The sequence below is a fragment of the Sciurus vulgaris genome, assembly GCF_902686455.1.
Source record: "Sciurus vulgaris genome assembly, chromosome: 14".
Lineage (NCBI taxonomy): Eukaryota > Metazoa > Chordata > Mammalia > Rodentia > Sciuridae > Sciurus > Sciurus vulgaris.
The window spans coordinates 94,830,047-94,849,383 of NC_136475.1; the positions used below are offsets into that span (position 1 = coordinate 94,830,047).

The 19,337-nt window shown below is 52.9% G+C and overlaps 1 protein-coding gene across 4 annotated transcripts in view; it reads right to left on the reverse strand.

The window, feature by feature from the left end:
• Positions 1 to 19,337, reverse strand: part of RNF144A (ring finger protein 144A) — a 98,619-nt gene that overhangs the window by 19,555 nt on the left and 59,727 nt on the right. For 2 of the 4 annotated variants that reach the window (XM_079111237.1, XM_079111238.1), the window contains exons 3-5: positions 13,190 to 13,335; positions 3,437 to 3,541; positions 3,224 to 3,284 (exon numbers count right to left, since the gene is read on the reverse strand). In XM_079111237.1, coding sequence (XP_078967363.1) covers positions 3,224 to 3,284; positions 3,437 to 3,541; positions 13,190 to 13,335 — 312 coding nt within the window. Of the gene's footprint in view, positions 1 to 3,223; positions 3,285 to 3,436; positions 3,542 to 13,115; positions 13,336 to 19,337 lie in introns of those variants that run through there. The other 2 variants (XM_079111239.1, XM_079111240.1) reach the window with 2 other exon arrangements.

A 19,337-nucleotide genomic window follows, 5' to 3' on the forward strand; every position in this document is an offset into this window, starting at 1 on the left:
TCCTGCGCCACAGTGGGAGACGGTGTCCCGATCCCACCTCAGGGCAGGGCCCATTCTGCCCACATGGAGGGATGCGGAGGCCTAGCGAAGGTTTCCATGGGAACAACGTCCACTTTGTGACCTCCATCCTCACAGAGATGTGACATGGCACTGTCTGTCCCCAAGTGAATTTCCTGTGGGTAATGTGCTGACTGCCAGCATCCTTCCTGCACTGCCAGGACCATCGAACCCCAGGAACACAGCCCCCGGCTTCTGACTTAGACATCTATTAATAACCCCACTGTCCTTCCCAGCTCTGGGTACAAGACAGGAACCAGTGGACAGGAAGGCCATGGCAGGCTCCTTCGTTTCTGTTCAGAAGGTACACCTGCACTAGGCACTGCATCTTATACATCATATTATGTCTGCCAGATTTTATTCATGCACATATGAAACCCATTTTCAAATGAGGCAAACGATATATCTTCTGAAAAAGTAGGAGAAACTAAAACACAACGTAACTCCAATCTCAAGAGCTTTTAAGACCGCTGTAATATTAGTTTCTTATCTGATCTTAATAAAAGAGGGTCCTAAGAAGTTCCTGCTTATAAAAATGTTCAATGCTTTTCAAACAGGTGGATCTTCTTTTGTTTGTTTGCTTATTTTTGAACAGATTTTACTTCCAAGAGGCGTGCTGTAAAGGACAAGCCCAGCACACCCTCAGGGACTGCACTGCCCACTGGCCAGTACACTTGTGCCAGCCTGTGGTAGCGGGTGGGGCTCTGCTGGAAGACAAGTGAGCTCAGGAGCTGTTGCTCTTGTCGGGGCTGATGATTGGTGGAAACCTCTGCTTATCGTTTAACCTCTCTGAGCTTGTTTTTTAAAAAAAACAAAACAGAGAACAAGGCTTGACTTTGGCATTCCTTTGCCCAGGAGCCCTACTGGAAGTGGGACAGAGAACCCAGGAAGCTGCAGACCCTTTCCTAAGAGGACGGTGCTTCAGACAGATGGACACAGAAAGAAGCACCTGCGGTCTTGCAGGACGAGCACTCCAACAGGAGCGGAGATGCCTCGGGGCACACACAGGGGTGCTGACGGACAGGCCCCCTCCAAAACTTGTCTCCACCAAGGTGCTGGAGGTAGCCAGGAGGGAGGGAGGTGTTCAGAGAGGAAAGGCAGCTCTGGAGCCCCCTCCCTTGGTGCCTCCCGGCTGAAGGCTTCAGCTGGGGAGGTGGATACGTTTAAATTCAAGTCAAGGCTGCTAAATCAGAAGTGACAAAGTCTAAATACAGACACATTTGCAACTTACGGTCACGACAGGATTTTTTGGTAACTAAATGCTATTGGAAAAGCACGGGAATGAGTTTTCTTCTAAGATGTTCTCGGCTGACCAAACTGTAAGGGCACAGAACAAGTCCAAGTTTGCCTACCACTCACATCTCCAAACCTGCTGTTCAAGGGACTGGATAAAACCCATAGCTATGTTTTAGCTCTGATGTGCTCCTATTTCATTCAAACAGGTCTTTTGTGGTATTAAGTCTAAATCCTTCAAAAGTAAAAAAAACTTAACAGAATGACAGAATGTCAGTAAAACGTTTTCAAGAGATAGATTTGAGGGGTTCATTTCTAACCTAAGTCAAGTTGGCTTCATTTTTATGCAAGAGAAAAAAACATTTTTGACGAAGCCAATGTACCAAAAAAACAAGTTAGAATTTTTAGATAGGGAAATTTACCCAGCTGCATTTTTGAACTAAATTTGATGTCACAGAAAGTTCATCTTCTTGTAACCTAAGCAACTCCCAGTTTCTGTCAAGATTCTCCCTGGAAAATATTTTCAGAAGAGAACTAAAAGTCTCACATTCTAATTAATCAGTTTTATAGCTCCCCACCCTGACTTCAGCACTGCCTGACAAACTGCCCCAGAGTGAATGATCAATGTCATTGAAAGAAACAAACCCTTGAAAACAAGTGTCAGAGCCATTAAATCCTGCTTGATCTTTATGAAGTCGGACATGCAGGGCTGCTGCCGTTGGAGGAGTAAGCCTCCTAGGGAAACACGGCACCTTTTAAAAACGAAGGCCCATGAGCTGGCACGGATGACTTTCCAGGAGTCCCTGCAAGCCAGTCATCTGGGCTGCAGGTCAGCTCAGTAGAGAACCCCTGGTGTGGGCAAGACCTTTTTGGAGAGAGGGAGCGGGGGTCTCAAGACCACTAACCATGCCAAAGACCCTAGAGTCCTGGGCAGTGTCCTCACAGCTAGGTCCCACAGAAGGGCACCTGTTCATATCTCTTACTTCCTACTTTGTAGACAGCCTGAGGCCCAGAATGTACATGAAAGCGAGGCCAATGGGGCCCACAGTCTCTTTCAGATACCGTTGTATGATCTCGGGGGACTTAAGAGCAAAGACAGAGACCTCGCCCTGACAGTCAAACTGCTTCATGCTTTGCCTTGTGACCCCAAACCAAGTCACGGCTGCTCTGTGCACACTGGCTCCCCACTTAACCTCCTGGTCCTCTGGACAATCCCGGGGTCTGCATTAGGCCCCACTCCAGTAAGGAGGGCTGTGCAGGGCCCAGTGGGAGAGGGCAAGGCAGAGGGTTGGGGATCTGCTCCCCAACTGTCTGCTAGTGTGAGAAACCAGGAAGCTGTTCAGTCAGCCTCCCTGGATCTCGTCTCGACAGATGCCAGCCAGCTTTGTGGGGCTGTGACACTGAGACTCGGGCCTGATTACCCCTCGTAGTGGTGAGCACTACCTCAGCGGCAGCACGCGGTGAATCCACGCAGGCTGCATGCCTGGACTCTGGCTGCCCTCGGGGCGGTGGTTCTGAGAGGTACCACAGGAGCACGCTTAGCCTTGGGACTCTCTTCTGTGATTTTCATCTTTCAAATTCAGAGTAGGACTCAGAGTTTAGTTCTGAAACCACTAACCTGCCTGAAGAATAATGTCCCATGAGGGTCATCTCCCTTTAAACCACCCCCACAAAACTCAGTCCCTATAAACAAATAGCAGTTCTTCCTGCTACCAAATGGGTCACCCGCCAAGGCCTTCCACTGTGAGCTGTTCAGAGAATTCAAAAAGTCAGTTCAACCCTTGAGGTTCAATTTATACAAAATTTTTCAATCCTATTTTATGACTTTCTCACTCCTACCAAATGGTATAGAATTATACTTCCCCAAAGAAGCCCCCCAGAGTCACCCACATGTTACAGGCATCATAACTGGGTAATACACTGGGCCACCTACCTCTTTCAAACTGTAGCTTTTTATATCTTTGCATAATTTCAGCTGCAACCATGCACTCAATCTAAAAGAAAAGAACACACAAACGAGGAGGGTAAGAAGAGGGTCAGAAGAGAAAGCAACATCAACCTGAGCAGAACCCAGAGCAGGTGCAAGCTACGCTGGGCACGCTAGCTGGTGCTCCGTCAGCAAACTGGTTTGCTCGTCTGCACATGCCTCATCCTCCTGCAGGTGGCCCTGTTTGGGGCAGGCAGCATCCGGGCAGCTGATCGCGGTCTCCAGTCCTTCTTTGATCAAGAGCTCCACATACTGTTTCAGGCACTGAAAGAGAAGCAGAAAAGTAACTGTCAGCATCTTTACTCCCTCAATGCAAAGGCACAATTATGTACCGAGACACCGACCAACTGAGCACGCTGTTCCATTACAGTTTTGCACTGCTACTGTGCAGCTCATAGCAACCACCAGAGTGGAGATTTAGTGGCAGTTTTTCATTTGCCAAATGCCCCTCGTCTGCACCAGGATTGTGTGCTGGCTCACAGACTGAGGCAGGGTTAGGGCCCTGCACACAAGCTCAGCAAGCACAGAAGCCCATCCCTTGCAGCAACAGGCAGAAAGGGAGGCCAGGAAGTGGCGTTTCCCAAACGAGCAGATGTCAGGCACTGCACTACACTCTTTATCTTCCGTCGTTCCGCTTCATCCTTAGCACATTCTCACAAGAAATGCCAGGATGACTGTCCCACCTTGCAGATGTGAACCTGAGTCCCCTGAGAAGAGCCTGGCAGCTTACCCAGCCGACAAGAGCTGGATTCAAACCCAGGCTCACTTGTCTGTCCTGTGAGAAGCCACGGACTGCCATCCGTGTCCACCACGCCTCACCTACCTGGCAATGACTTACTCCAACTGTACTTAATGGGAGCACTGCTTACGATCTGCAGTGAGCCAAAGATATCAGGAGGAGGACACCAGGCACGGCGGGTAGGAAAGACGCCGGCACCCTTCCCCGCACCAGTTTCCTCTGGTTTCACTGTTAGTCTTAGAAATCCGGTGTTTCCCAAACAGCACATCATAAGCCAGGCCCACCCAGCTGGCCCTGACCAAGAGCCACCAGGGGCAGGAACTGGGAGAAGCTGAGCAAGAACTCAAAGAGCATAGGAAACTGGGGCCAGGAAGGGAAAGGGAAATAATGTAGAACACCTCAACAGCATCCCCAAATCAGCATTCAAGCCTGGTGGTCCCAGGTAACACTGAAGTTCAAAACGGCAACGTTATCACGACCTTACAGTAACACCATTAAAATGCCACAGTAATAAAAGGAAATAAGTTTCATTAAAAAAAATGCATGGTTATGTGCGTGGGCCCAAACCACAGGCCAACAGAAATGCTTGCTCTTCTCTGAGTCCCCATCCTTTCTCACGTTCCCAGCCCACAGTCTGCGATTAATCTACCTTACAGTAGAGTTGTGGGAAAGCCTAGGAAGATTCATGGAGAAGAGCATATTCCTGGTATAAAGAGAATCTTCTGATCTAAATGGGTAATTCCCCCTGTTCTAGCAAAGCAGAATATTTCATTCATCAAAGACTCTAGGTAGAAATTTCTTTAAAAATGGAAATCAAAGCCATCCGGAGAAAGCTGTTTCCCAGAGCTTCTCTCCAGAGCGATGGCTTCTGGTGCAAATGACAGCATTGAGAACTTGAGAGGCCCTGACAGTTCAGCCTCTGCTGCTTTGATCTGTCGAGGCTTTGAGACTGCACAGCCCTGAGCTTGAATGATCATGGCTACGTCTACCTTTCGCCAGCACACCCCTCAGGAAGGAGGGCCTGCAGCCCCGGCAGAGGCAAGCCTGGTCGTGGGCACCCTATGGCAGGGTTGTCAGAGACAACCTCACACAGGAGGCCCTCAAGGAGGAAGAGCAGAGTCCTACAGAACCCGCCAGGGCGGCCACTGCTCTGGGCAGGCCCGCTGACCTGCCAGAAGGCACGGTGGTTGGTTCAGTGGGTGGCAAAGTGCTGTGGAAATGGCCTGCTTTCAGCTGGCAGAGAAGTGGAATGTCCTGCCTGTAGTCAGGCCAGCACCAGAAGGCAGCAAGACCCTCACAGGCGTGGGATGAGAGGTAAGCAATGCTGGCTGCTGTGCTCAGAGGACAGCGCAGTGGCCCAGTGTGTTCAGGCCAGATCTCCCTCAACGGTAAGACAGGGATGCCTGTCCTGCTGGGCTTCTGTGACAGTAAGAAAGAGTACACAGGAGCATGTGGCCCACAGCACCAACTAGGAACAGTGGCTCTGCACCCTCATCTGCCCAGTTGATCAACGCCTTACGAAGCCCAGACCCTCCACGGCAAGCTTATTATGTTACATTGCGCAATTAAGTTTGTCAAAGTTGGGTCTCTGCAGGGCCCCGGAATCTCTTAAGCCAGTGGGATGTGAGAACCCAGACACCATTGGGCAGCGCAGTTGTAATGACAGAGTGCTGCTCTCCCTGGATGAAAACACCAATTAAGACAGGAAGTCTCTCAGCATCACTGTGGCAGGGAGACTGATCGCGGCTGGCTTTCAGCAGCTCGGAGTGAACGCCGCATGCCCTCAGGAGGCGTCTCCCTTCTGAGGATCTGTCTTGAGAATAACAATTTGTTTACCACAGAGAGCAAAAGAGGGTCTGAGTGGCTAATCATGCACCCACAAAACCCCTATCTTCTTGCAGATATGAAGTGGGTCATGACTCAACCATGTTTTTTAACTAGCAGCAAAAGATGTCTTGGAATGCACACAAAAAATATGAAGAGAGAAACTTTAGTGACAATGAACATGTAGTCCTAATGCAGAAGGGGACAGTTTCTCAGGATGGGACAGTTTCTCAGCATCATATCTACTGGAGCCCTCAGGAATCAAGTGCCTTCCGAGCGCCCAGCTCTCTGCTAAGTCACCTCACTGTGCTACCACATACGCATGCACGAGAGTCTGGGAGGTGTCACCCGCCTCTGGCAGAGGTGCAAGCCAGGCTCCCCACAGCCATTTTCTAGAAGCACAGCACCAGGTGTGCCTGACTCCAAAGTTGGTGGTTTTGTGGGCTGGTTTTGACTTTTTGCCTACTTCTTCCTCAACTAGGAATTCTTCTGTGAGCAACCATTTATGACGTGTTTTCTGTTACCTCAGCACTGAAGAGCGAAGAACTGTGTGCGCCTTCCACAGAGGGGCCGAGTCATGGCGAGCACAGGGTGCTGGGGCGGCAGAGATCCCAGACACGCAGACCTCACGGCCTGCAGAGGGGGAAGGTGAGCGTCGCCCACGGTGCTCACCGCCATGGGCCACCACAAGGGGTAGTGGGTCTACCTGGACACCTAAAGGAAGAGCTCGGCTCCCTCTGGGTGGGGCCAGGCAAGACTCCGGGAGAGGAAGTGGGCTGGAGGGACAAAGGAATTCCAGGGAAGAGGCATCAGCTGCACAGGGGAAGGAGGAGAGAGGCAGTGGAGCCACAGAATGTTCTAGCATTTCATTTTCCACTGTGGCTTCCAACTCTGAAACCCAATGAGGAGACAGCTCGCTGATTTGCAGAGGTTTCCTGCCAAGAAGTGGGACAGAGATGTATCTGCCTCACCCCAAACTACAGCAGGTCTGAGTTTTGTCTCTTCTCTTCCAAGGCCTGTTGGCCACTGAGGTTACTTAGAGAAAAGCACTCGAATTGTGCTCAAGGGTGCCTGAATGGCTTTGGTCACCAGGAACTGTGAGTTACAGACATCACACGCAGGCAAGCCCAAACAAAAGCACGGGACCCCAGAGAACAGGGTTTGAGGAGTAAGGTCCCTGGAATGGCAGAGCTGACTGGACTCCAGCTCACCCACCTACAGCTGCAATGATGCCTCACATCCTCAGGGTGCAGAGTGAGCCTGGCAGACACAGAGATGGTCCTAGGACTCAGGAGCTCCCAGGCAAGGTGAGCCCCAGGTGCTCTCCAGCACATCCGGATCCATCGGTAATCAGTCACTCAGTAATGTTGCTCCTTGATCAGATGACAAGTTGTTTGACAGTAAGAACGGCTTATTATTTCTCTTTCTCATAGCTAGCAGTGCTGGTAGGCAGCACGTGATAGGTCAGCGCTGCACACAGGGACAGGATGGATGGACAGATGTGCTAATGTGCCCTGAATAACCAGATGCCTGGCAGGAGGCTTTCCTCTGCATCTCAGCAGAAGACCTGGGCAGAGCTGCCTACATACCGCTACTGGAAAGCAGCTGAACTGCACAGCTGGCCCTCTGAAAGGCCAACCGGACATCACAGAGGCTGGCAGCTCAACAAGCACAGCCTTCAGAGGACAGCTTCATGGGAATCCTGCAAGGGACCCTGCTGGGTGGCCTTGGAAACATGGAGCCAACCGCCTGCTAGCCCTGCAGTGTCTGTTCTAACAACGGGCACTTTACTGGAGCCTGCAGGAATGTGATTTTTACTCATAGGCCAAGGAGACAAAAATATGAACACTGCTTAGGAAAAAATACTAGAATAAAAAAATTTAAACTTAACATGTTTTTGAAAACTGCTTTCACCGACACGTACTCTTCTGCTCCTGCTAACCCCTGGGACCCTCTCCTAACCACATGCTGTGTTCTGACCACCACGGCTCTGCACAGGCTGAGGGCCCCCACGGCTGGCTGCATTTGTCCTAAAACCAGGGCTCTGCTTCCCTGGCTGCCTCGTACCTTCTCCTGAAGTTTCTGAGAAGGGTTCCCCCAGGGGCTTGTCCTTCAAAAGGATAAGGAAGCACCCTGCAGTGGCTCCCTTGTGGGCATCAGTTAATACTGCACCCATTCGCCCCTGGGGGAGCCCACCGACCAATCTGATTCTGTCCAGGCACAATGTTCATCACCACAGAGCTCTCCAGCTCAGGAGTCCTGCCCCTGGAGCAGTGGGTAAGGTGGGCAGCGGGGACCCCTGCGGCCCTGTCTCCCTCCCCGGCTCTGACACGGGGCTGACGGGGGAAGGCGTGGGCTGAAGATGTGGGAAACACCCTCAGAACACCAAGTGGGGCGGGCTGCTTGCCGTCCATCCTCCTGGGCTCACAGAACCCCTCGTCCTCCGTGTTCCTGGCACTTCTCACACTACAGTCTAGCAAACATGCACACCAAGCTTGAGAAACTAAAGCTCTCAGGCTCAGAGCAAAGTGCTCCACTAGAAGCCGGGACTCAGGTTCTGAGGACTCAGACCCCTGCCGCCCAACTCTCCTGCTTGCAGGTGTGTGCACACCAGCCCTCTGGTCTCCTCTCAGCTCCGGAACGGACGTGCCCTGTTCCCCCCATCCCAGGCTACCTCGCTCCACTTGAGAGTCAACCCCAGGAGGAAGCCTCTGCAGAGGCCACCCTGGTTGCTGGACTTTCCCATCTCAGCACTCCTCAGGCCTCAGAGGCCAGGCCTGGCCTAGGACCATGGCCTGCAGGCGGGGATGGGGTGTCGGGTCCTGGGGTCCACCAGCCGGCAGAGCAGGCGATTCCAACTGTTCTACACACATCAGGCCTTCCTGTGCACACTCATCTGAACAAGGGGCCCTGGGATAAAGGGCACTCTGAAAACTGCTCTCATTCCTTCTTCCCAGGGCAGGCTGATCCCACGTGATGAGATAGAGATTAAGCTTCCTCTCAACCGACGACCCCCTGATTAATTAGACCGACCTCCTGGAAGAGGTGGCAGCAGAGCAGCAGCAGCAGCCAGGGGAGTCACTGGAAGGAGAACAGAGCAGGTGCACCTCCCTCTCCCTGCCCTGAGCCACACGGGACTCCAGTCCACAACCTTCAAGCAATGGACCTTGTCCTACCGTCCACTACGTGCCAGGAAGAGGGCTTAGGTCAGTCCTAGGGTCCACCCACCAGGCAGAGGTCAGTACGCACAGTCACAGCATTGGGCAAAGGGAAGGGCACGTTTAAGACCAGATAGTACAAGAGTTAGGGAGCTTCAGGGAGAGGGAGCTGCGTGTGGGAGGAGGAAGTGGGAGGAGTCTAGGAATTAGAGGAGGGGCCCAGCCTCAGGCTCTCGGGATGCGCCATCCTCGCAGAGGCCAGGCCACGTCTGTTAGCTTGGCTAGTGGCCTGCAGAGAAGTGGGGCTCCCCGCGTGGCTCCTGCCTGACGTAGGAGGTCCTAGAGTGGCCCCTCTGCGGGTGACAAGGTTGCTGGTCTCTCTGCTTTGCCCAGCCATGCCAGCCCTGCATTTTGGTGCAGTGTCCCCGTACCCCTCCAACCATGTCACTGCTGTGATTTAGAAACTGGTGGAGCCCGGGCAAGGTCTCCCTCTGGTCCCATCATATTACGACACCCTTGTTCCCTTAAGCGCTCCCCAGTGACGGTTCCGCTGGTTCACACCCCAGGAGGAAGTCCAAAGCCCCTGAAGCCTTCTGCACTCCTGCCACATGGGGCACACTGTCCCACCGCAAGTGCCATAGCTCTCCCTGCAGGGCAAAGGCCAGCGACCCCACATTACCAGGGTTTGCCTGAACAATGTTTCCACTCCGATGATGCAAAAGCGGTGTGAATGTAGTGAAAGTGTCCTTGGAACTTTGCGTCTGGACCTTTGCCCCAGCTAGCAAATGCCCTCAGATCCTCTCCCACAATGCTGGGCAGCAGGAAGGAGCCTCAGCTCACAGCCAGTCACACAGCCAGGCAGGGACGCCAATGCTGTCCAGCTTACTGTGTGTACACTGTGACATGGGGTAGGCCCAGGGGATTTAGCGCCCTTTTGACCTCATAACATTTTCAACTTAGAATGGGTATGGGTGGAACGGAGCCCCGTCTTAATAGAAGTTCTCTGGTGACAGGAGGCCAGGACCACAGCGCCTCACATCCTGAGCCTCCCGCATTCCCACCTTTGGGGTGAGAACAGCACTCTCAGTGGAAGCCACCTTGTCAGTAATAAAGCAGGACAAACATTCTAACCTCCCCAAACTGCAAGCGTGGGGAGACCGAAGTGCCCGTGGCCTGCCCCACTGGAGATTCTGGTTCTAAAGAGCCTCACGGGCCACTGAACACACAGGCCATGGAAGCAGTGGCCAAAATGGAAACAGGATTGGCTCTCCAGGCAGGGCAGGGCTGCCCGGTTGGGAAACAAATGTCAAAGCCCTCCCTCTCCCTCCAGGATCTAATCGAAGGACCTACTGGCTGCATTTGACTGCTTTGCATATGGATGTGTAGGTTCACATTTGGCTCTTTAAAGTTTCATTTCACATTTGTCCAAAATGGAAATATCTGAGCTATCTGGTAGTTCCCTAGTCACCAGGTTCCCAGAGCCTGGCCTAGTTCCGGGAAGGTGCACAGACCCAACCATCCCTGGAGCCACCGTGACTCTTCATCAGATCACCCTGCTCCTGTCCAGTCCCATCCACAGAATCTCAAGGCCACAACAGAATCGCCAGGAAAACCTAGGACTCATCCTCCAGGGCCCTCGGGAGCAGGGAAGGCCTGGGAACAGGTGTCAGCACGTAGCTCGTCAGTAACTGGCAGGAAGACCCTGTCCTGCTCATATGTTTGGGAAATGCAGGTCAGACAGTGTGTCCAGCTGGGGATGTCCTGCTGCTGTGTGCAACTGGGTACCCAGAGGCTTTCCCAGTGACAAGGGACAGAGATGCAGCACAGTGCTGGCAAGCCCACTGCACCACAGCATCGCTCTGGGTGTTTTCTGAACGAAGGTTCCTCTGGACACTCAGCTGGTGACCGCTGTCCCAACTCCTCCACTCCTGCTGCTCTTGGCGGAACTGAGGAGGAAGCCGGCTGCAGATGCTGTAAGTCAGTCCTCCTTCCGCAGGCCCTGGGCCCTCCATCATCTGCCCAGGCATGGGTGGCCTGAGTCACACCAGACGCGAAGGCACACGACCCACAGAATCGTGGCAGAGGACACCTCTTCACAAGACGGAAGGTAAGCTGCTGTCAACCTTAAACTCCTAATGAAGGGTTGTGGGGAACAAGCTGCTTCCAGGCAATCCCAGCTGCACCTCTGGGGTGCAGTTCCGGCTTCCTCCGTGCACATTCCTCAGCTCCAGTTAAGCTTTTGGTCTGAAGTAGAGTCACTTGTTCATGTGACTCCCGTCTTCTGGAAGCAGAAAACCAACAATAATGCCACAAAAGCCTTGGAAGGCAGAATATTCCAGAAGGAAAAACACTGGATGGCCTCTGAGGCAAACAGTCCAAAGGCATCTGCAGAAAAGGGGAGCCCAGAAGGGGTCCCCTCGGGGTGAGGAGGAGCTCTGCGAGGGCTCATCCTTCAGGAGGAGACGGGGCCACTGGTTGTGTGAAGTCCTCACCCTGTCACAGCCTCCCTGCCCCATCTCCTCATGGCAGAAGAATGTCAAAGGCAAGTTCCTTCCTTCCGGGATGAAGATATTTTTTGAGGGCTCTAAAGAGGCACAGGTCTGAATGCTAATTCCAGTACTGCGATGGGTTCACTTCACTTTAATCTGAAGCCTCTGTTGACTGGTTCTTCTGAGTCCTGCACTGACCACTGACCGAGGTGTCTGGAGGAGGAAGCATGAGCCAGGATGTCTTCTGACCAAGAGAAAGTCAGAGCCCAGCATCAAGAAATGCCAGGACAAGGACCTGAATGTCCAAGGCTCACTCCCTCTCGGTAGGACAGAGATGGTGACCTGGGCCGTGCCTACATCCCGCACCATGCTGGTGCTGCCATTGCAGAGGCAGGAGAGGCTAGAGACCATCTCCGCAATAGACTCTAATCCCTGCACTGGAAAATCCACAGGAAGCTGCCTATATGCCCCGTTATGGCAGCAATTGGATTCAGAAGCAAAACCCCATGGCTGTGTGTGGCACTGGGGCCGGAACCCAACCCTGGCGTGCTAGGAAGCGCTCTGCCCAAGCCGCGTCCCCGCCAGGCTTTGCCTCTTCAGAATATTGAGAAAGGTCTTCTTCTTTTGGTTTTTAGATGATAACTGTGGTATTTTAGTTCTCAGCTTTACTGAAACGTAACTGACAAATCAGAGTGTGCACGTGAGACACACAGCTCCATGCTTTGCTATATTTGAACGCCATGCGGAGATGAGGCATCGGCTGGTAAGTGTCCAGCCCCATACAGTCACTGCTTCTTGGCTTGGGGTGAGTTTGCTTTGCTAAGAACCCTTAGGTCCATGCTCACAGTGAATCCCCAGTGCCCGGTGCTGCTCCATAAACTGCATTCACCCTGCTGTACCTACATCCCCAGAACTCATTTGTCCCAGGCAACAAGCTCTGTACCCTCAGACCGGAGCTCCCAAGGGCCTGGCAAACTCCCTCCTCTTCTCTGCTTCCCGTTCTCTGAATGGGAAGCATAATCAAGTAAAATTAAATGAGATTAACTTAAAGTAAGTTATTTTTCATTTTTCTTTCATTTTTCTTTGCTTAGTTTTCTTTTTTCTGTGTTCCTTTTTTTTTTTTTTTCTGATCCATACAAATTTTAGATTTGAGTTAGACACAATTCCATGAGCTTGAAATTCCTATACTCATTAAAAATAAATCATCTGGCCCAAAAGGAATGTTGGTTACATCTCAAGGACATTTAAATGTGATTTCAGAACGTGGACATTCCAGTTTAGAACGAAGCAGTGAAAGATGACACTAATAATGGAGTCTTCCAGCTACTACGTGCATCTTAAGGTCAGCCTTGTTCTGACCTTGAGCATGTGATCTTTAAACTAAATTCACAGGGAGGTATGGGAAAGGTCTTCCCAACCGGCAAGGAAGGAAGGGCAGGTCTAGGACAAGTCCTCTAGACCGTGCCACCAGCTTCTAGCATGCTGTTTAAGGACTGCCTTCGCACCACAAGTGACCGTCACAGAGGATGCTCTGGATGCCTGCCTGACGCATGAAGAATCCCAACAACCTGGTAAGAGCCTCAACCACGAGACCCTAACACCCACCCACAAGGTTAGTCCAGAGTCACCTGCAAGGTCTGGGAGGAGAGCAAAAGGCTCATCCTGACGTTCTTTTGAACACACACTTGAGCCAGAGACTAACCAGGGTACAGAAGATACACTGGCACTGGGCGATGGTCGTCATCTGCTCCACTGGATACTCCCCGAGGCAGAGCTTACAGGACACCAATGGGTCGAGAGCCAGGTCCCAGGTGGGCCGGTACCTTGCTGTGGTCATTGCAGAGCAGTCTGAAATGAGAGATGCACAGGGTCAGACCTCCCCACCTGCAGTCTTCACAGGACCACAGCAGGATCACATCTAGAGTCACCAGCCCCAAAGGTGAGCAGCTGGTTCTTGATGGGGCTGGGGTTTTAGACAGAGCTGACTGGGGCTCCCTTACCATTTCCATGGTAACTTTCAAGTCTACCCTCAAAATGGCAAATGCCCCCTCTTCCTTCCATTGCTCTGAGGTACATGTGATAAGGCACCTCCTTCCAACACAGCACCCAGCCCAGGGGAGCAAAACCTTAGCAACCTTGGGAGAGAAGCTTGCTTGGATTTGGTTGCTCTCCAGTGACTGCTGGAGAAACAGCCCTGCAAGCCCATCAGCGAAGATTTTCCTGCAGTCCCCGGGCCCTCACAAGGATGCACCTTCCCCAGCCGCCTGCCCCTGAGCACCCTCAGCCTCTGGAAACTGCCCTGCCCCATCTGCTTCTTGAGCCAACAGATCTTCTGGATTGTCAAGTCCAGGAGGCACGGGGCTTGGGCAGATGGGTCCACTTATTGGGTGTCGAGTGTGTACAGAGGACCCCAGTAGAATGCTGAAAATGATCCTCGCTTCCTCATCCTCCCAGAACTTTTTCTGGCCACAGCCCAGACCACCAAGGCCAGTGTCCCAGATGCCATGTGGTTTCTGTTGCCAGTGGCCACACGGCTCGCCCACTGCTTGCTGGATGGTCACTCTCCTGCACCAGGCAGCCAGCAAGGCTGGGGGACGTGGGAAAGGGGTGTCTCTTCCACCCTTAGTTCAGCACCTGGTCACAGGGCATCCTAATGATTGCCTGTTATCTGCTGGCAGGAACAAATGTTTGTGTCTGGGACATTAATTGTCATGTGTGCCCTTACCACTTGATTCAGCCTCATGCCTTTATTTTGTGCATTCGCCCAGATTTTGCAATAGATCTGTATGTGTTCTCGTCCCAGCACCCCCTGCTCTCCAAACTCATGCTTCCCAAATGCTGAAACCAAGAAAGATTCACTTAAAATTCTAGATAAGATCGCCACTGTATGAGGACCCTGCTTGCCATCCAGATTTCAGGATCCACATGGATGTAGATAAGAGGCAGCATCCTCGGCCCTCCTGGGCTGCACTCCCTCTCTGAACTGAGGGACAAAAGGGACCTGGAGAACAAGAACTGCTGCATCCCTGCTTGCGGTGAGGCCAGGGAGAGAGGCTTTTGTCTTATCCAACCTCTCATTTACAGTCCACGGCTGATTCTCTCAAGGACCAACACAGGGAAACATAATGGCTCTGGGATCTTGGAAAGCCTCAAAGATGTAGGAGAGCATTCCCCACCCAGACCTTCAGCGTCCATTCAGGAACTTCCTTTACCAAGCGAAGGCTCAGCTGATAATAAAGGCAGCATGCGATGATGTGCGCGTCGGTGCTAGAGAGAAAAGAGAACATACTGGGCAGACTCCTCAGAACAAGGCCTCTGGGATGGGCCAGAGATTGGGGAGGCCATATTTCATGCAGGAGAAGAGGAGGCCAATGTCCAGTCGAGAGGGAGAAAGAAAGAGCCTACCCTCTCTCACCACAGGACAGGGTCCTTGGGAGAGGCATCCTCCTGCCTGGGCATCCAGCCTCCCGCCTGGACATCAGATGTGCTGGAAGTCCCATGGGGGACACGTGCCCAGAGCTTGAGGCTCCATGGGCATCCCTGGCTCCCTGCCTCCTGCCCCCAAGCCCCTTGCTGCCTCTGCCGCACCCCCCTGCCCTACCCTGCCTCGCTCACTCCCAAGCCTTTACTCCCAGCTCCAGAGCTGGGCTCCATTTCCTGTCGACAGCCTCGCTGCCGAGACCCTTGGCACAGCATGGAGAGCTGGACCTGTCTGCCCTACTCTCCTCCCTGACCCTGATATCTGCTCACCCCCAGGTAATGTGGCTTCCCACTGCCCTTGGCATGAGCTGACCTCAGGTGGCCCTACTCCCCTCTCAGCCCCACAGGCTACACATGAAGCAGGTCAAATTTCTATTTCTGGCACCATACTCCATATCCTTTTGTTGTTGTTGTTGTTTGTTTGTTTTGAGATGGGGTCTCGCCTTGTGCCCAGGTTAGCCTCAAACTCAACCTTCGTGTTCTGCCTCCCAAGTAGCTGGGATAACAGAAGTGCAGCACCTGGCCCAGCTGTGCATCTGTTCTCTTTCCCTGTAGAACACACAGTCTCTGAGTGCATGCAACACTGATTCCAGTGGGGACAACGGGACTATTAAAACAAGCCTGTATTGTGCCGCCCCTCACGGCCTCCCTCCACACAGCATGGCCTGAATATGATTCTGCAAACACCGGACAGCTGCAAACTGGCAACGGGAATTTGCTAAGAGAATCACAATGCACAATAAAGGAAAAAACAGTCTTTGTTTCCGTAATGTGAATGTCAAGTCATATGAAACAACAAACTATTTTAAGAACATCTGGCCAATTATGAATATGATTCAATTACAGCAATTCAAAGTGTTTAGAAGGCACGGTGCTTGTTTAGCAGGACGGAGGACATGCAAAGGCCGTGCACTGCTGCGGAGGGGTGTAGACACCTGGTGAGACAGCCTGGAGAGGCGACCGTCCACCCAGAGAGACCTGCATCAGGTATAGAGCATTGCTGTGGTTCTGGGCTCTCCTCTCTGCTCCAGGGCTGTGTCCCTTCCACCTTTTCCCTCCCAAGCACAGCAGGGGAAGGGAGAGCAGGTGCCAGCCCGCCCTCTCTCACGATTTTCCTCCGGGAAGCCCCGCTCAGCTTTCCTGGTGTCAGCTGGGTCACCTCCACGATTCTTTCCCACTGGACCCCCGTCTCCATCCTTGTCACTCAAATCTTGCCAGTCCTCCAAGCCCAGCACCCACCCCAGCATGTGGGGAGTCTGCCCTGATTCCCAGGAGCCCTCACCTGTCCCCTGGCTGAGTCTCTGCTCCTGGATGGCAGCGGCAGCCTGTCCTGAGAACCTGCTAGCATTCACCTGCTGGGCTCGCCACACTGCTGAAGCAGAACCCCTGGAGGTGGGCCCGGCAAGCTGGGTGTTCCAAGCCTGTCAGGGGACCCTGAGTCCCCCGTGCAGTCTGAGAACCACTGGTCTCACTCAGCCCACTGCACGGCATTCCCCACTCCCCACCTGACTCCAAAGTCCAGGTGGGCTCAATCACCAAATGCACAGCCCTCCCACAACATGGAAACCATGTTTCCATGGCCTGGGTCGCCGGGGCCAGGGCTGGAAGCTGCATGTCAGTCTTCATTTTTTCTTCATCACAATGCTTTCAGGGTTAGGTGTGGCCTCTGAAGTCCACGCTATGAGTGAGTTTATCTCCCCTGCTTGATGCATTATTCAAGGCGAGTGCCGTGCTATCACGGGCAGATACTCCATAACTACAGGTATGCAGACACGAGTGCAGAGAGAGAGAGAGAGAGAGAGAGAGAGAGAGAGAGAGAGAGAGAGAGAGAAGCTGTTCAGTGCACTAGGCACCGTGTCAATCAATTTCACGCACAAGGAAATGGAACAGAGCTGGCTTTGTTACTATGAATTCACGTTTAGCTTAACACAGTACATGGACACGGTAGGGAACATTTGGATGTGTGTACACATGCAGGCCAATACACATGCCTGTATTTTCCTGCGTTTGCTGAGGGCACAGAAGCAATGATTCCTCCTGCCCGGCGCACAGCTGGTGCCCACAGGCTGGCTTCTAACATGTTGCTCCAACTAGAGAATCGGGGTGTGCTGGATGCAAGATCAGTTCTAGCACTGGGGTAAGAAATACTCCAGATGAGCTTGGGACACCCTGTAGTACCAGAAAGCAAGAAAGTGCTCAAAATAAACAACCTCCCACACACATCAATGATACGTCAGAGCCCCAGAGCCGACTGAGGAAGTTTCCAGTGGCTAGTGCTGAAAAACTCTAAGCAACACAGAAGTGTGAGTTCCAATCCAGAACACACAGCAAATATTCACAAGGTCATAAATAAATGGCTGAATAAATAAATAACTAAGCTGAAAGACTTTTCACAGTTTGGGCAGGAAGAACACAACCCTCCTGCACACCTTCAAGTGGGCTACACAGTGGGACTGCTGGAAGCAGCTCTGGTGGACACCGCATCAGGGACACCTGCCCACACAGCCTCAGTAGGATGGCCATAGTCAGTAGCACAGAGGGCCGCTGGTGAGGTGTGTGCCCCTGGTAGGTGTGATGAGGACACCACCTCTGTGTCTCCAAACCCAATCCTGAATCCACACTCCCACCAAATAAATCCCAATTCTATAGAACACCCGACCTACGCCCCTCAAAACCACCAAGGTCTTTAACAACCAAGGAAGTCTGAGGAACTCTCAGGCCCGGAGGAGCCTGCAGAGGTGTAACCTAAGTCGAACGCAGGACCCTGGGTCAGAAGGGGCACTGGGCAAAACTCCGTGTGGTCTGAACGTCCTGCTGAGCCGGGTACTGAGGCATCAGTGCTGGCTCCTGGGTCCTGAGGGACGTCCTGTACCAATGCGAGGTGGGAGTAGAGGAGGCCATGAAGTCAGAACTCTGCTCTGCCTGCGAGGCTTTTCCAAATCCAAATCTATCAAGCTAGATAAAACTTCCCAAAGAAAAAGGTCATTTAAAAAGAAAAACTTCACCATTTTCATTTAAACCCCAGGAAGCCATCGGAGCACAGACTGCACTGAAAGGCACACACCTGAAACCAGCCTCCCCCAAACAGCACTGCCGAGGCCAACACTAAAAATCTGAGAAGCACTACATTAAACAGAGTTGAACAGGGCTCCGTTTTTAACCCTGGCCTGTAGGGCTTGCATATGCTAATTTAATGCATACTCAAGCCAAGAAGGGTATCCAGTAGGCTCAGCTTGGCCTTGAAATCCTTCCTCAGGGAGCATAGCTCACCATTAAGGTTCTGTATGAGAAAGAAAAGAGACGCCAGCTCAGAGACGTTGCACGTATGGACACCCCTAAACTCAGGCTCTCCGGGGGAGCAGGGAGGGGCAGGTGCAGGCGATGAGGGAGGCTCCAGGGACCAGGCTGGCACCACTTCTGCGCAGGGCCGGATGGCGACACGGAGGCTGGAGGAAAGGATGCCATCCTGGAATTAGGCCGGGGCTGTGAGGACGTGGACCTTTAGCATGACCCTCCCTAGGTGAGGGGGCAGGTCAGCCCATGGAGCAAGGTAGAGGACGGCATCCGACTGGACACTGAACTGGGCAGATGTCTGCTCCCCAGAACCAAGGGCCACAGCCTTTCCCAGACCCAGCCTCCTCACTCCCCGGAGTCCGCGCTTCCTTCGCCAGGCCACAGAAAGGAAAGCCTTGGCAGCCCAGGCTCTGTGCACCCGGCTCCCGTTGCTGCACAGGAAGCATCTCAGAGGGACACCCTGGCACGGGTCAGGATCTGATCTAAGTGGCTGTGAGAAACGGCCCGCCGTGGCCAAGCCTGGGCCCGAGACCCCTCCCAGACCTCAGCAGAGCTGCACGCAGCTGGGCGAGCCCTCCCGCGTTGCTGGCTGCTGGGCCTGGGGAACAACTGCCGTTCCTGGCTGTGAGGCTGCTCTTCCACCCTCGGGACAGAACCTACACGCCACCCTTCCCCAGTGTGCTGGTCACACGGGTCTCAGGAGCTTGGAACACCAGGGCAGTTTGACCACTCTGGTCTGCTTCCCACACAGGGCCCCAGACCACGCCTTCTGACCCTGTCCAGGATGAAGCCCAGAGCCAGACACAAAGGGCTGTCACTGGACTCTAACTTATGTGCCCAGATAAACATTACATTTGGGACTGAGAGCAACGCTCCAAAAATCAAATACCCAGCCACTCCATTTTAATGTCGAAGGAGATCTCTGGCCCACTCTCCCTTTCAGAGAGAACTTCCTTCTTCCAGACTGCTTAGCGGTTTGCTAACAAGCTACCCCTACCTCCACACCACTCCTTCTCTGCTGGAGAAACACTTCCAAGTCCATCGCACTGCTGGCTAGGGACGCAGCCACTCTCACT